This window comes from Balaenoptera ricei, chromosome 20, assembly GCF_028023285.1.
Source record: "Balaenoptera ricei isolate mBalRic1 chromosome 20, mBalRic1.hap2, whole genome shotgun sequence".
Classification (NCBI taxonomy): domain Eukaryota; kingdom Metazoa; phylum Chordata; class Mammalia; order Artiodactyla; family Balaenopteridae; genus Balaenoptera; species Balaenoptera ricei.
In genome coordinates, this window is record NC_082658.1 from 49,344,422 (window position 1) to 49,358,215 (window position 13,794).

At 34.5% G+C, this 13,794-nt stretch overlaps 1 protein-coding gene across 1 annotated transcript in view; it reads left to right on the forward strand.

Moving 5' to 3' along the window:
* The window catches only part of CPD (carboxypeptidase D), a 75,934-nt gene that overhangs the window by 10,113 nt on the left and 52,027 nt on the right, over positions 1 to 13,794 (forward strand). The window contains exon 2 of the mRNA XM_059906580.1: positions 206 to 453. Coding sequence (XP_059762563.1) covers positions 206 to 453 — 248 coding nt within the window. The remainder of the gene's footprint in view (positions 1 to 205; positions 454 to 13,794) is intronic.

Here is a 13,794-nt window from a genome sequence, read left to right on the forward strand (position 1 = left end):
TTGAAATTTATTGAGTTAATAATACTTTCTTTCCATTTTCTTTTTTTTTTTTTTATTGTTGTTGGTCTGTTTTAACAGCTGACAGAGTTGTCTTCTACGTGTCAAGAGGAATATCTAAGTTCATTTATGAAAGATGTAGAATTTTAAAATACATGTTTTCTGTGCCCTTTAAAAAGTGATATGTGATTTGGTTGTGTTTTCAAAGGTTTGTGCTTTCTGGAAATCTGCATGGTGGCTCGGTGGTAGCAAGCTATCCTTTTGATGATTCTCCAGAACATAAGGCTACTGGAATCTATAGCAAAACCTCAGATGATGAAGTATTTAAATACTTGGCAAAAGCCTATGCTTCAAACCACCCCATAATGAAAACTGGTGCCCCTCATTGTCCTGGAGATGAAGATGAGACTTTCAAAGATGGGATCACAAATGGTGCACATTGGTATGATGTGGAAGGTATGTAAAGCCTTGAATTTGCTATATTTTCCCCCATGTTCATTTAGCATTCCTAAGTATACTCTGGTGGAAAGAGGAAATTTCGAGAAATTCTGATTTTTTTTTTTTTGGCCACACTGCACAGCATGTGGGATCTTAGTTCCCTGACCAGGGATCAAACCTGCGCCCCCTGCATTGGAAACGCAGAGTCTTAACCACTGGACCACTGGGGAAGTCTGAATTCTGATTTTTTAATCTTTTTTTTTTTAATTTTGAAAATTTCAAACCCACAGTAAAATTGAAAGAAAACTACACGAACACCTGTATATCCTTCATTTAAATTCACCAGCTGTTATCTTACCCCAGATGTTCCCCCTCCTAACCCTTCTCATGTGCATGTGCACGTGCACGCACACGCACACGCACACACACACACACTTTTTTGCCAAATGATCCAAAAGTAGGTTGCAGATTTCATGACACTTCACCTGTAAATACCTCCCAAGTATGTATTTCCTAAGTACAAGGACATTCTCTTGTATAACCCATGTACCATTATTGTAACTGAGAAATCAACAGTAATTCAGTACTATCATCGCACATGCTGTTCATAACTCAAAATTCCTCTGTTATCCCCCAAATAGCTCTTATAGCTCCTTTTCTTCCAGATCAGATGCAGTCAAGGCTCCAGCATTGCATTTGGCTCTTGTGTTTTTTTAGTTTCCCCCATCTAGAAGAGTCATGTCAACAGTCTCTTTTCTTAATGATGGTGAAACTTCTGAAGTGTCCAGGCCAGTTGTCCTACAGAACATCCCATATTCTAGATTTGCTGCTTTCTTCCTGATAAGATTATCAGGTCAAAATTTCCAGCAAGATCATTATATCAATCACATCAGGAGACACATAAAGTCAGGCTGCAAGTGGCCAAGTTGGACAGCTTGGTTAATGTGATGACCACCACTTCTCTCCATTTTACATAAAGGCACATTTTCCCTTTGTATTTTAATATGTGGGATGATTGTGGAATGCTGTTTTTTAAAAATTGTGGTTGAAAAAATATATATATCATAAAATTTGACATTTTAACCATTTTTAAATGTAGAATTAAGTGGTATTAATTACCGTCTACTTACAAAACTTTAAAAATACCAGATAGAAACTCTGTAACCATTAAGCAAAAACTCCCTATTCCCCACTCGTTTCCCACCTGCCCCCCCCAGCCACTGGTAACTTCTAATCTCCTTTTTATCTCTGTGAATTTGCCTATTCTAGATATTTCATATAACTGGAGTTAACATATTTGTCCTTCTACATCTGGCTCATTTCACTTAGCATAACGTTTTCAGAGTTCATCCATTTTGCAGCATGTATCAGAACTTCATTTCTTTTTATGGCTGAGAAGTATTCCATTGTATGTATATATTACATTTCATTTATCCAGTCATCCATTGTTTCCACCTTTTGGCTACTGTGAATAATGCTGATATGAATGTTGGTGTACAAGTATCTACTTGAGCCCTTGTTTTCAAATCTTTTCAAATACTCAGGAGTGGAATTGCTGGGTCATATGGTAATTCTGTATTTAGCTTTTTACACAGTGGCTGTACTACTTTACATATCCACCAGCAATTTCTCATGGAATGCTATGTTTATGTTAAAGTAAGCTTGAATTGTTTACCTTTTCTTTTAAATGTTATAAAAACAGCTATTGTTCTTTTTAAACTTTTGGTATCCTTTGAATAATGACTTTTTCATATTTATGAACAGGCTTAGACAATTTAATTAAGAGTAATCAGAAGGAACAAGTCAATCTATGGAAAGGTCATCAGTATAAACTTTTTTCTCTTCTTAGAATCTGCTCACGGTGAATGCCTTAGGTTTCCCCTTACCTTTTTATTGGCAGTTAGTCACATTATAAAGTATGTTATGACGTTTCTCTTGATGTGCCTTCATATAAATATTTGAATAACTCTTTGACTTTTTATGTCAAGCCAAGTGTATCCAAATTGAGTGCTAAGTTTGAGGACTTGATACTTTCTAGAGTCTTCTTATTCCCGTGTAGTTTCTACCAATGTTTCTTATATATAACTAGTGATTTGAACTATTTAGAAAGGGCTTTGAAATATTTAGAAGCCAGACTTTCAGCCCAGAACAATTAGAGGTGGTTTGAAAACCATTAAAAAATTTTAAAGATAAGGGACGTACTTTAATGTTTAATCTAATTTCAATCTTTAGCAAATATATTTCTTTTTTTTTCTTTCTTTCTTTTTTTTTTTTTTTTTTTGTGGGATCTTAGTTCCCCGACCAGGGATTGACCTTACACCGTCCGCAGTGAAAGCACAGAGTTTTAGCCACTGGATCACCAGGGAATTCCCTTTAGCAAGTATATTTAATAAAACCTGCTTTCATGAACTAGTGGTTTTGTGATGTAGTCAAGTTGCTTCATTATTTGAGATACTATCTAAAATAATGGACTAAAAAATAATTAAATTTTCATTTTTGGAGAAAGTTGTAAAAGGTTAGAAAGTAGTTTCTAATTGACAGATGATTAAGGAAGGTAAATATATGTTATACTATTTAAAAAGTAAGTGTGCTTCCTTCACAGTAAGATTATTTGGTTATGCCAGGCAACGGGTTTTTCTGAGTCTTCAGACATCTAAAGGAGCTAAATTTTGCTCTTGCCATTATTATTGTTTTTATGAGCATCTACTTCTCTCCTGTTTTAGCTGGATGGTCAGGCACATTTTATTTCTACAATAGGTAGCTTATATCTCTTACTGCCTTAACAATATTGAGCAGTTTCAGTAGTTTCTTTTGTGTGTGTGTTTTAATAGCTTTATCAAGGTATAATGGACATACAATAAACTGGACACATTTAAAGTGTACAATTTCATAAGTTTCAACATATATGTGCACCCATGAAACATAAGTATTAAGTTTCAGTAGTTTCAACAGGGTAAATTCATCGTTTGTCTTATACTGGACTGCGATAAGATGTTGTGAAACCTTGTGACTAGGCATATATTCAGACCCGGATGTCCTGGAGTAACTTGACCGACACTTATGTGATGCATTTAGAAATTCTAACTCAAAGAAGTATAGACTTTTAGAGCTGAAAATGAATATGTTGATCTAGTCCAACCCTTTTGCTTTATAGGCAATCAAGGCCTTAGAGAAGAAATAACTGGTGCGGAGTCATTTATTAACCTAGCAAATATTTACTGAGCACCTGCCACATCCCATACACTATTAAGTGATGGGGTACAGTGTGAGCAAAACAGAAACAATTCCTGCTCTCGGGGATCAGATAGTGTATTAGTAGTGGGGGATGTGACGTAATTTGACCCCCACCACCTTCACCTTCATTGCCAGGGTTGATTCAGCATATCTAGCTGCCTACGTGGGTGGCCTTGCTTCTCTCAACATGTCTCTCAAACCTCAGGATCCATCTAGGGAATGACTGTCCTAATAAGGCCTGCGAACAGTCGTGCTCCTCTGCTAAAGCCTGTTATTGTGAGAGCCTAAGCTGAACTTATTCACGGGGCAGGCCTTCTTCTATTTTTTTTTTTTAACCACAGTGTGCTGATTTGTATGCCTTTTGTTTACCATTCTTTATTATTTTCTTTCTTCATGGTTTTGAAGACATTATAAAAATCATCTGATAGTTTAATACGTTTATTCCAAAGCAAACCTAATGAAACTGGATTGTAGTTTCAGTCAACTTTTAAGAATTGCCCTCTTTCAACTTACAGAAATTTTTAAAAGGGCAAGTAACCACCTAGAAAGAGAAGAGAGCAATGAAATGTGACCAGATAACATATCTGTAACTAATTCAGGTTTTTTTGTGCGACTTTAAACTCCTTTGATCATGTGGGCAGCCATTCTCTGCATAAAGTGGAGGTCAGACTGAGCAGCACTAATGTGCTCTGAATACTGAGGTATGTTTGGCTTTAAGCAGATTGCTGACAGAAAGGAAAGAGCCCGGGGAAAATAATTACCAAACTGTTTTGAACAGCATGAAAGGTTAGATTTGGTCCAAAAAATGGACTGAAAAGCTTATTCTTGTGCAGCATTTTCTGTGTCATTAAATAGGGCATTATGTCCTAATTCTTATGACACCAGGAAATTGGAATCTATATAAAATAAAAAAGAATCAAATGGATGGTACAGAACTGAAGAAATATAATATCTGATATTAAGAAATAGACAAATCCATAAATACAGTAGGAGATTTTAAACATGCCTTTCTCAGTAATTGTTAGATCATAAAGACAAAAATATCAGTAAGGACACAGAGGATTTAAATAACATAAACCAATCTGACCTAATGAACATGTACAAAATACTGTCCTCATATCTAATTTTCCTGCAGAGTCTGTTTACTAATCCAAAGTGTATATGATAAGTGATTTACCATTGGTCACACTTAAGGTAGATGTGTCTAGTTCTATTAGTGCTTGTGTTAATTTTTGTTTTAAAAATTACATATTAAAAGCAAACTAGCAAACACACTGAAACTTAAAGCGTTCTTATATCTTTGCTTGTTTCACATTTTAATTGGAGCAAGTCTAAACTTTTCACAGTCTGACTCAAGCCTACATTTCTAGCCTTCTCTCCTACTTTTCACCTACCACTGAATGACTTGTCCTTCCTGCAAAATGTGAACCTTCACATACTGGGCTATTCTCTGTCTGGAATGCTTTTCTCCAGTTCAGCTGTAACCTTCTCTGAAACCTCCCCTGTAGTAACTGTCACTCTTAACTTCCTAGAACATTTTGTTTAACATCAGTGTAATGCTTATCTACTTATGTTGTTAGTTTTTTGTGTCTCCTGCTAGAGTGTGAATTCTTTGATAAGGACAGTGTGGTGCTATGCATTATGTAGTTATCTTTATACAAAATGTATTGGGAGGGAAAGAGTCCTACAGGAAGTGAGACTAGGGAGGTTTTTACGGTTATTTGGAGTAAGGTCTTTTTTTGGAGATATGGGCTTTATCTAGAGGAATGCCATGGGAATGAAAAGGGAGTATGAGATATATAAGAAATTGTGCAAGAAGAGTTGCAGAATTGACCATCAGTTAGATAGTAGAACAGAGTGTCAAGGCAAAGAAAGACTTAAAGATATAACTTGGAGATTTTGAGCCTGGATAAGTAAGAATGATAATGGAAATGGGAAAAAACTAATTGGAAGGGGTGTGTGTGTGTGTGTTTGTGTGTGTGTGTGTTTTCTCTTTAGATGTGAGAAGAGTGAAAATTGGAGGTGAGGTGGTACTGGATGTACTAGTTATAAATACTTGATGTACAGTTGGGAGATAGGCTCTGGAGCTTGGGAAAGAGGTCAAGATTATAAAGAGATTTAGGCATTATGAGATATGTGGAAAGCATATGGCAGTGTGCCTGATTTTGAAAGTTGAATTGATATTGTTTCCTAGCATCATTTAATTGCTTGGAGCCAGAAATTCAACTAGGGAAAAAAAAAATATATATATATATATGAACAGATGGGTGCTTTTTCATCTCCACTTTCATCTCCAAAGTGAATGTACTTCTGGCATTTTGTACTGGGATGTTTTCTTTAAGGAATGCCAACAGTTTAGATATTCTCAGCCTGTTCATATTTTAAGAATACTATTGATAATCAAATGTGCATTAATAAAGGGCTTTTGGTTTTATCTGATCTTGTACATTAAGGAGCTAGTTGGATCTTTCTTCCTTTCTCTCTCTCTCTCTTTTACCTGAGTGCCACCTCATTTAAAAGGAAAGCAAAAACTTAAAATGATACTCAAACAGAATTTTTTCTTCTGCTTGAGTCATAAGTTTGTTTGTTTTAGTAAACTGAAGTATAGCCTCATATAAAAATCTAACCTTTAGGATCAGTGTGCTTGTGTATTTTGTACTGTAATAGTAGACTTTCATCAAGGTTGAGAACCAAACACTGTTTTAGGATATGGCCCCTAAATCTTCAGATCCAAAGTCTAAAAATTAGATGTGCTTTTTTTTTTTTTTTTAAATACAGGTGGTAGAAAATAGGAAAGTACTTAAAAACAACAACAACAACAAAAAAAACCAAAGGAAAATACAGTTCAAAGACCTGCGTGAGAGGGAGTGTTGACCAAGTTAGACAAAACTGAAAACAGATGCAGGACTGTGTAATGTAGTTTAACTTTGTAGAATCATATCATTAGCAAATATATATTCAGTGGGAGTGGTGAAGGAAATAGATTTTCATAAGATAAGTTGTTCAGAATATGAAGACCAAGTTCAGTTAATATTTGGTGAAAGCAAACTTGAATTTAAAGACCAGGAATATGGGAAAAATTCTTTCAAGGGCAGTCTCTGTTTTTTCCGTTCATTTAATGCAGATCTTCCACTTAAAAATTTTTATGACCATCATGCTCATTAGCTTTTAAAAATATCTCAAGGAGTGAAAAATTATCATTTAATAACCCACTTATCTATAAATAAATTGTTCACAAAAGTCAAAGTTGTGAGAACTTTTCACTATCACTTGAAGTTTTTTTTTTTTTTAATTTTATTCCACCACATTCTTTTTTTTTTTTAACATCTTTATTGGAATATAATTGCTTTACAGTGGTGTGGTAGTTTCTGCTATAACAAAGTGAATCAGCTATACATATACATATATCCCCATATCTCCTCCCTCTTGCGTCTCCTTCCCACCCTCCCTATCCCACCCCTCTAGGTGGTCACAGAGCACCGAGCTGATCTCCCTGTGCTATGCAGCTGCTTCCCACTAGCTATCTATTTTACATTTGGTAGTGTATATATGTCCATGCCACTCTCTCACTTCATCCCAGCTTGAAGTAGTTTTATTAAAGAAATAACAGTAAGCTCCAAATTTAAATATAGAATAGAAATTGCCTATCTATATTCCTGCATTCTAAAATGCTTTTCCTAATGAAAATAATACATTGCATTTTTTTTTCTGTAAAAGGTTTATGGGGTTCTTGTGTCATACAGTTTGATACTTTATAGTTGGCATACTGAGGCAAGTTAAAAAAAACAACTTGCTATGTTCAAGTCTTAACATTGTAGCATTGGTTATATTTTTTTTCCATTGGCTTTCTGCATGAGGCATAAGAGTGAGTTGTTAGTGCACCATCTTTGAATGAATGGTTGAATTTATTTAAATACCCTTTACCTCCTTAAAGCTAGATCTCTCTAGTGAAAACAGTAATAGGGATTGGTTCCATCATAAAGATGAATTGAGTATCTTCAAGCATATGAAGATTAGTTGTGAGACACATGGATTGAAGGAGTTGAATGGGTATGAATAGATCCTTTGATCAGAAGATTTAGCCACCCATAACAGTTAGTATTGATCACAATTTGTTGTAGTGCTGGACAGATTCCTAGTGATTACACTTTTAGTCTTATTCTTTAATATTGGTAAAGGAATGAAAACATCATAGCTTTCACAATACATTGCATTCAATATTTTCTGAGTATAGAAAAATTAGATTGGTAGGTAGGCTTAAAAACAAAATATATACCTTTTGTCTTTCTTTGCCAGTTTCCCTTGGGAGTAGAGGAAATAGTCTAAATCAGTGGTTTTCAAGCTGAGTATGTATGGGGAGGAGGAAGAGACCAGTTAGTTTGGATAACTTTAAGGAAATAAATTTCCAGATCTTCCATGCCTGAATCACACTATGATACGTTAACTCAGAGTTTTACAAAGTGCGCCAAAAACAAAAGGGACAATTTGGTGATTACTTTAATGGTATCATAAAAGCATCACTGAAACGTCTCATGAAAAGATATATTTTCAGTAATTATTACCTGTTAGGTTTATTATTTATTGAAATTGATAATAAAACTATGCCTTTATTGATAAATTGTATACCAGTAGTTATTGTAATACTTCAATCTATAAAGTTTTTTTTGATGTGAACCATTTTTAAAGTCTGTATTGAATTTGTTACAGTACTGATTCTGTTTTATGTTTTGGTTTTTTGGCCTCGGGGCACGTGAGATCTTAGTTAGCTCCCCAACCAGGTATCAAACCCATACCCCCTGCATTGGAAGGCGAAGTCTTAACCACTGGATTGCCAGGGAAGTCCCAATAATTCAATCTAGAAAACAAAAATTTAATAGGGCATTAATGTCATTAGAAATTAAGAGAAATTTAAATATGCATACATACATATTATTATAGATTGAAGTATTATAGGATGATCAATGAAGGACTTTCAAGCATAAAAGTATATCCCATTTGAAGCAGCAGCATAGCACAGGGAGATCGGCTTGGTGCTTTGCAATGACCTAGAGGGGTGGGCTAGGGAGGATGGGAGGGAGGCTCAAGAGGGAGGGGATATGGGGACACGTGTATTCATATGGCTGATTCGCATTGTTGTGCTACAGAAACTAACACAGTATTGCAAAGCAATTATACTCCAATAAAGATCTATTAAAAAAAAAAAGTATGTCCCATTTGAATAACAATCTGTGGAGCAAGTGGAATGGAAACAAAAGTTCAAGTTTCTTTTACAAAAGAAAGCTATAAAATTCCTCCTGTTGAAGAAGAGTGTTCATGCAAGTTTTAAAAGATGATTCTAGGAATCAAATCTCTGTAGTATTTTTATTTATTTGAATCCACCTAAAATAACAATGTAAAGGCTTTATTTAAAAAATAAAAATTTACATTATGCAATAAATGACATTGTTACTATTTAAATTTAAAATCAAAACTTTTAGGTACCAACTTTAAAATGTGTGAAGTGTTGCATAATTTTTCAAGATTATTTTCCTATGAATAAAAAAGTTTGAAGGTCATTGGTTTAGATAGCCCAGTAAGAGACTAATGGATTTTAGAGGCTTGATTATTTATGATTGTTAATGAGTAGGATAAATAGCAGATCCTTTATACTGTTAATAAAGTGCTTTATTGCTTTGAGGTATGCCTATGGTGAATGTTTCACTCCCAAAATTAAAATTTTCTTTGACTGGATAATGTTCTGAAATCAGACATTTTATCCTTTAGTCTATGTTGAGCCACATAACATATCAGCTTAAAAAGATAAACAAATGTATTAACTGAATCTGGTAGTAGCTGCAGCTGTCAGAAATGTCAGGCCTATCTGCAGATCAGTGTTCTCTGTGACAGTGAACTCTAGCTCTAGCTTTGCATAAGTAGGTTTTCTGTTAAGGAAAAAATCAAGACAACGGATCTGGACCAGCTACTTAGCTAAGATTACTTATTATACAGTCTTTGACATTTAGTATTGGAAAAATAATGTGAAGTTTAACACAGATGGCAAATAACGCCTATTTGTGGCATCTTGAAAAAAATTCTTAAATTATTCATAACTCAGTTAATATCCCCATTTGTTTCCAGTTTTTTAGATGATTTTTAAAAGTAGTTTTTAAACTAAAACTTGAAGTTGGTGAATAAAGACTTTTTGATATTCTGAAGTTAGGATAGCTTTATCATTTTTGTCTTGCAAACTAAAAGTTAGTTTGCTACTCTTCTTTTTTTTTTTTTTTAAAGAATTGTTTCTTTTTTTTTTTTTTTTTAAATTTTATTTATTTATTTATTTTTGGCTGTGTTGGGTTTTCGTTTCTGTGTGTGGGCTTTCTCTAGTTGCGGCGAGTGGGGGCCATTCTTCATCGCAGTGCGCGGCCTCTCACTGTCGCGGCCTCTCTTGTTGCGGAGCACAAGCTCCGGATGCACAGGCTCAGTAGTTGTGGCTCACGGGCCTAGTTGCTCCGAGGCATGTGGGATCTTCCCAGACCAGGACTCGAACCCGTGTTCCCTGCATTGGCAGGCAGATTCTCAACCACTGTGCCACCAGGGAAGCCCAGTTTGCTACTCTTCTGACGTTGATTGACTCCTGTGAGTTTCGAAAGAGGTAGATTAAGGTGTATATCATGGCTCACTAATTGCCTTCTGGGACTGGCTCGTTATTATAGACTCAGAGGAAATGTGCTTTATTTTTATGAGATTTCATTGAGAGAAGGATATTTTGTGTGCATCTTTCTGTTATTGATTTCTATGTAATTCCATCATGTCAAAGAACATACTTTGTATAATTTCAGTTCTTTTAAATCTTTTATCTTTGCTTTATGGCCCAGGATATGGTCTGTCTACTTTTTCTGTTGATTACTGAGAGAGGACTACTGAAGTCTGCAACTATAATTGTGGATTTATTCATTTCTTCTTTTAGTACTATCAGTTTTTGTTTCATGTGTTTTGAAGTTCTTTTGTTAGGTGCCACATTTAGGATTGTTATATTGTCTTGGTGAATTGACTCTTTTAACATTATGTACTATCCTTCTTTATACCTGGCACTTTTCCTTGCTCTGAATTCTACTTTATATGATATTAATATTTGATTTGTGTTTGCATGGTATATTTTTTCCATTCTTTTAACTTACTATACCATTATATTTAAAGTGAGCATATATTGTGGTTGGGACTTGTTTTTTAATTCAATTTGACAATTTCTTTTAGTTGGTGCATTTGCACCATTTATATTGAATATAATTGTTGATGTGTTTGGTTTAAGGTCTACCTTTTTATTATTTTTCTGTTTGTCCCTCTGTTTTTTATTCCATTGTTTCCTCTTTCCTGCCTTCTGTTGTATTGTTTGGATGTTTATCATATCATTTTAACTGTAGTATTTTAACTATATCTCTTCATAAAGTTTGTTTTGGTAGTTGCTCTGGGAATTACAATATACATACTTAACTTTTGACAGTTCTACCTAGAAGTAGTATTTTACCACCTCAAGAAGAACGTACACATCTTACCACCACACCCTTTACCCTCCCCCACTTTATGCAGCAGTTTTATTATATGTATATTTTTTATATATGTACCTTAAAACCCCCACCAGTGTTATGATTTTTGCTTTCAACTGATATACATATTTTTGAAATATGTATACTGATATACATATTTTTGAAATATTTTGATATACATACTTTTTTCATTCCTGAAGTTCCAAGTTTTTCTCTGCTATCATTTCTCTTCTACCTGAAGAACTTTCTTTAACATTTCTTTTAAAGCATGTCTGCTTGTGGTGGATCATTTTTGCTTTCCTTCACCGAGAATATCTATTTCTGCCTTTGTTCCTGAAGGATATTTTCCCTGAATATAAAACTCTAGGTTCTGGGTTGACTATTCTTTTTCTTTTTTTTTTTAAATTGTTTTGTGCCATTGCCTTCTGGCCTTCATGGCTTCTGATGAGAAATTCACAGTCATTTAAATTGTTTCCCTATATAAATGTATCATTTTTCTCTGACTACTTTCAAGATTTTTTCCTTTGTCTTTGTATTTCAGTAGTTTGACTATGAAGGATCTAGGCATGAATTTCTTTGAGTTTATCCTATTTGAGATTTGCTGAGCTTTTTGAAATACAAGTTTATGTCTTTTGCCAAATTTGGGAAGTTTTCAGCCATTATTTCTTCAACACTTTTTTTTTTTCAGCATAGCACTCTTTTCCCTCTCCTTTTGAGTCTCCAGTGGCAAGAATATTAGACTTTTTGGTATGTCCCTAAAACTCGGTTCTTTTTTTTTTCCTCTGTATTCAAATTAGGTAATTTCTATTTATCTTCAAGTTAACCCTCTTTATCTCTCTCACTTCCATTCTTCTGTTGAACTCATCCAGTAAACTTAAAATTTTTGGTTATATTTTTTACTTATGAACTTTCTATTTTGTTCTTTTTTACATCTTCTGTTTGTTTCTTTTATTTCATTTCAAGAATGTTTAATCTTACTTCCTTAAAGCATGGCTATAATAATTACTTTAAGGTTAGTCTGATAATTCCAACATCTGGGTAATCTTGGGGTTGGTGTGTATTGATTATTTTTTCCTTGCAAGTTGTTGACATTTGACTAGTTCCTTAAATGTCAAATAATTTCGGATTATATTCTGAACATTTTGAATCTTAGGTTATAAAATCTGAGCCTTGTTTAAACCCTAGAAAAATGGTAACTTTTTGTTTATTTGTTCTGACAGTGAATGACCCACTGTCAGACTTGTTCAGTTGTGAGTTTTGACTCACCTTTTGTAGGCTGTGATTCCAATGTCAGTTCAGTTTTCAAAGCCTTTACACTGCCTGTTTGGATTTGTCTTATGTGAGCACCACCCAGGGAGCAGTCTGAGACCTGGTCAGTGGTCTGTTCTGTAGATCAATTCCCAATGCTTTTGGTATGTTGTTTAGGGTCAGACCCTTACATGTGCAGTTCAGAGTTGAGCCCAGGAGTTCATAAAAAACTTCATAGAATCCCTTTTTTGAGCTCTCTCCTGTCTGCAGTCTCATAATCTCTGGCTTCCAAGGTCTCCCAAAATAGATCATGAATAAAGACATCATAGGGTGTCAACTGTCATTAGTTGTCAGGGAAATACAGATTGAAACCACAATGAGATACCACTATACACCCACCAGGATGCTTAAAATTAAAAAAGGCTGACCAGTTGCTTGAGCAGCTTGTTAGTTAAGGTTGCAGAGCAATTGGAACATTCATACCTTGATGGGGGGAGTGTGAAATGGTACAGCCACTTTGGAAAACAGTTTGACAGTTTCTTATGAAGTTAAATTTACACTTACCACATGATGCAACCATGCTTCTCCTAGGTATTTACCCAAAAGACATGAAAAAATATGTTGACACTAAGACTTAGGCACAGTTTTATTCATAATCGCCAAAAGCCGAAACCAAGTCAAATACCTGCCACATAGTGAATGGATAAACAAATTGTACTATATCCATACAATGGACTATATAATAATAAAAAGGAGAATTTGTATATATAACAATATGAATGAATATCAAAAGTGTTAGGCTAAGTGCAAGAAGCCTGATACAAAAGACTATACATTGTATGACTTCATTTATATGAAATTCTGGAGAAGGCAAAAATATAGGGAAAGAAATTAGATTAGTGGTTGCCCAGGGCCTGGGAGCAGAGGGGAGGGAACTTTCTGGGGTGATGCAAATGTTCTGTATCTTGATTGTGGAAGTGGTTATATGACTGTACACATTGCACTGTACATTTAAAAGGGATTACAGTGTATAAATTATACCACAATAAACCTAAGTTTTAAAAAAAGCTGTAAAGCAGCATGTAGATCAGAGAGATTGTCAAAGTTGTTTTGGATTGGTTACTTCATACTTGGGTAAAGGGGAACTGAGAAACTCTGTAGGCTTCAAAGAAGAATAAAATTTAAAGTATCCTACAAAAAGATGTATCTTGTATATGCTGTTTTATAACCTTTTTTATTATTACATGGTCAATATCATGACCATAAGTGTGTGTCTGTAACATTTTAAATTATTGCATAGTAGCCCATTTTATATCATATTTACTAAACTGGTCCGCCATTTTTGGACCTTCAG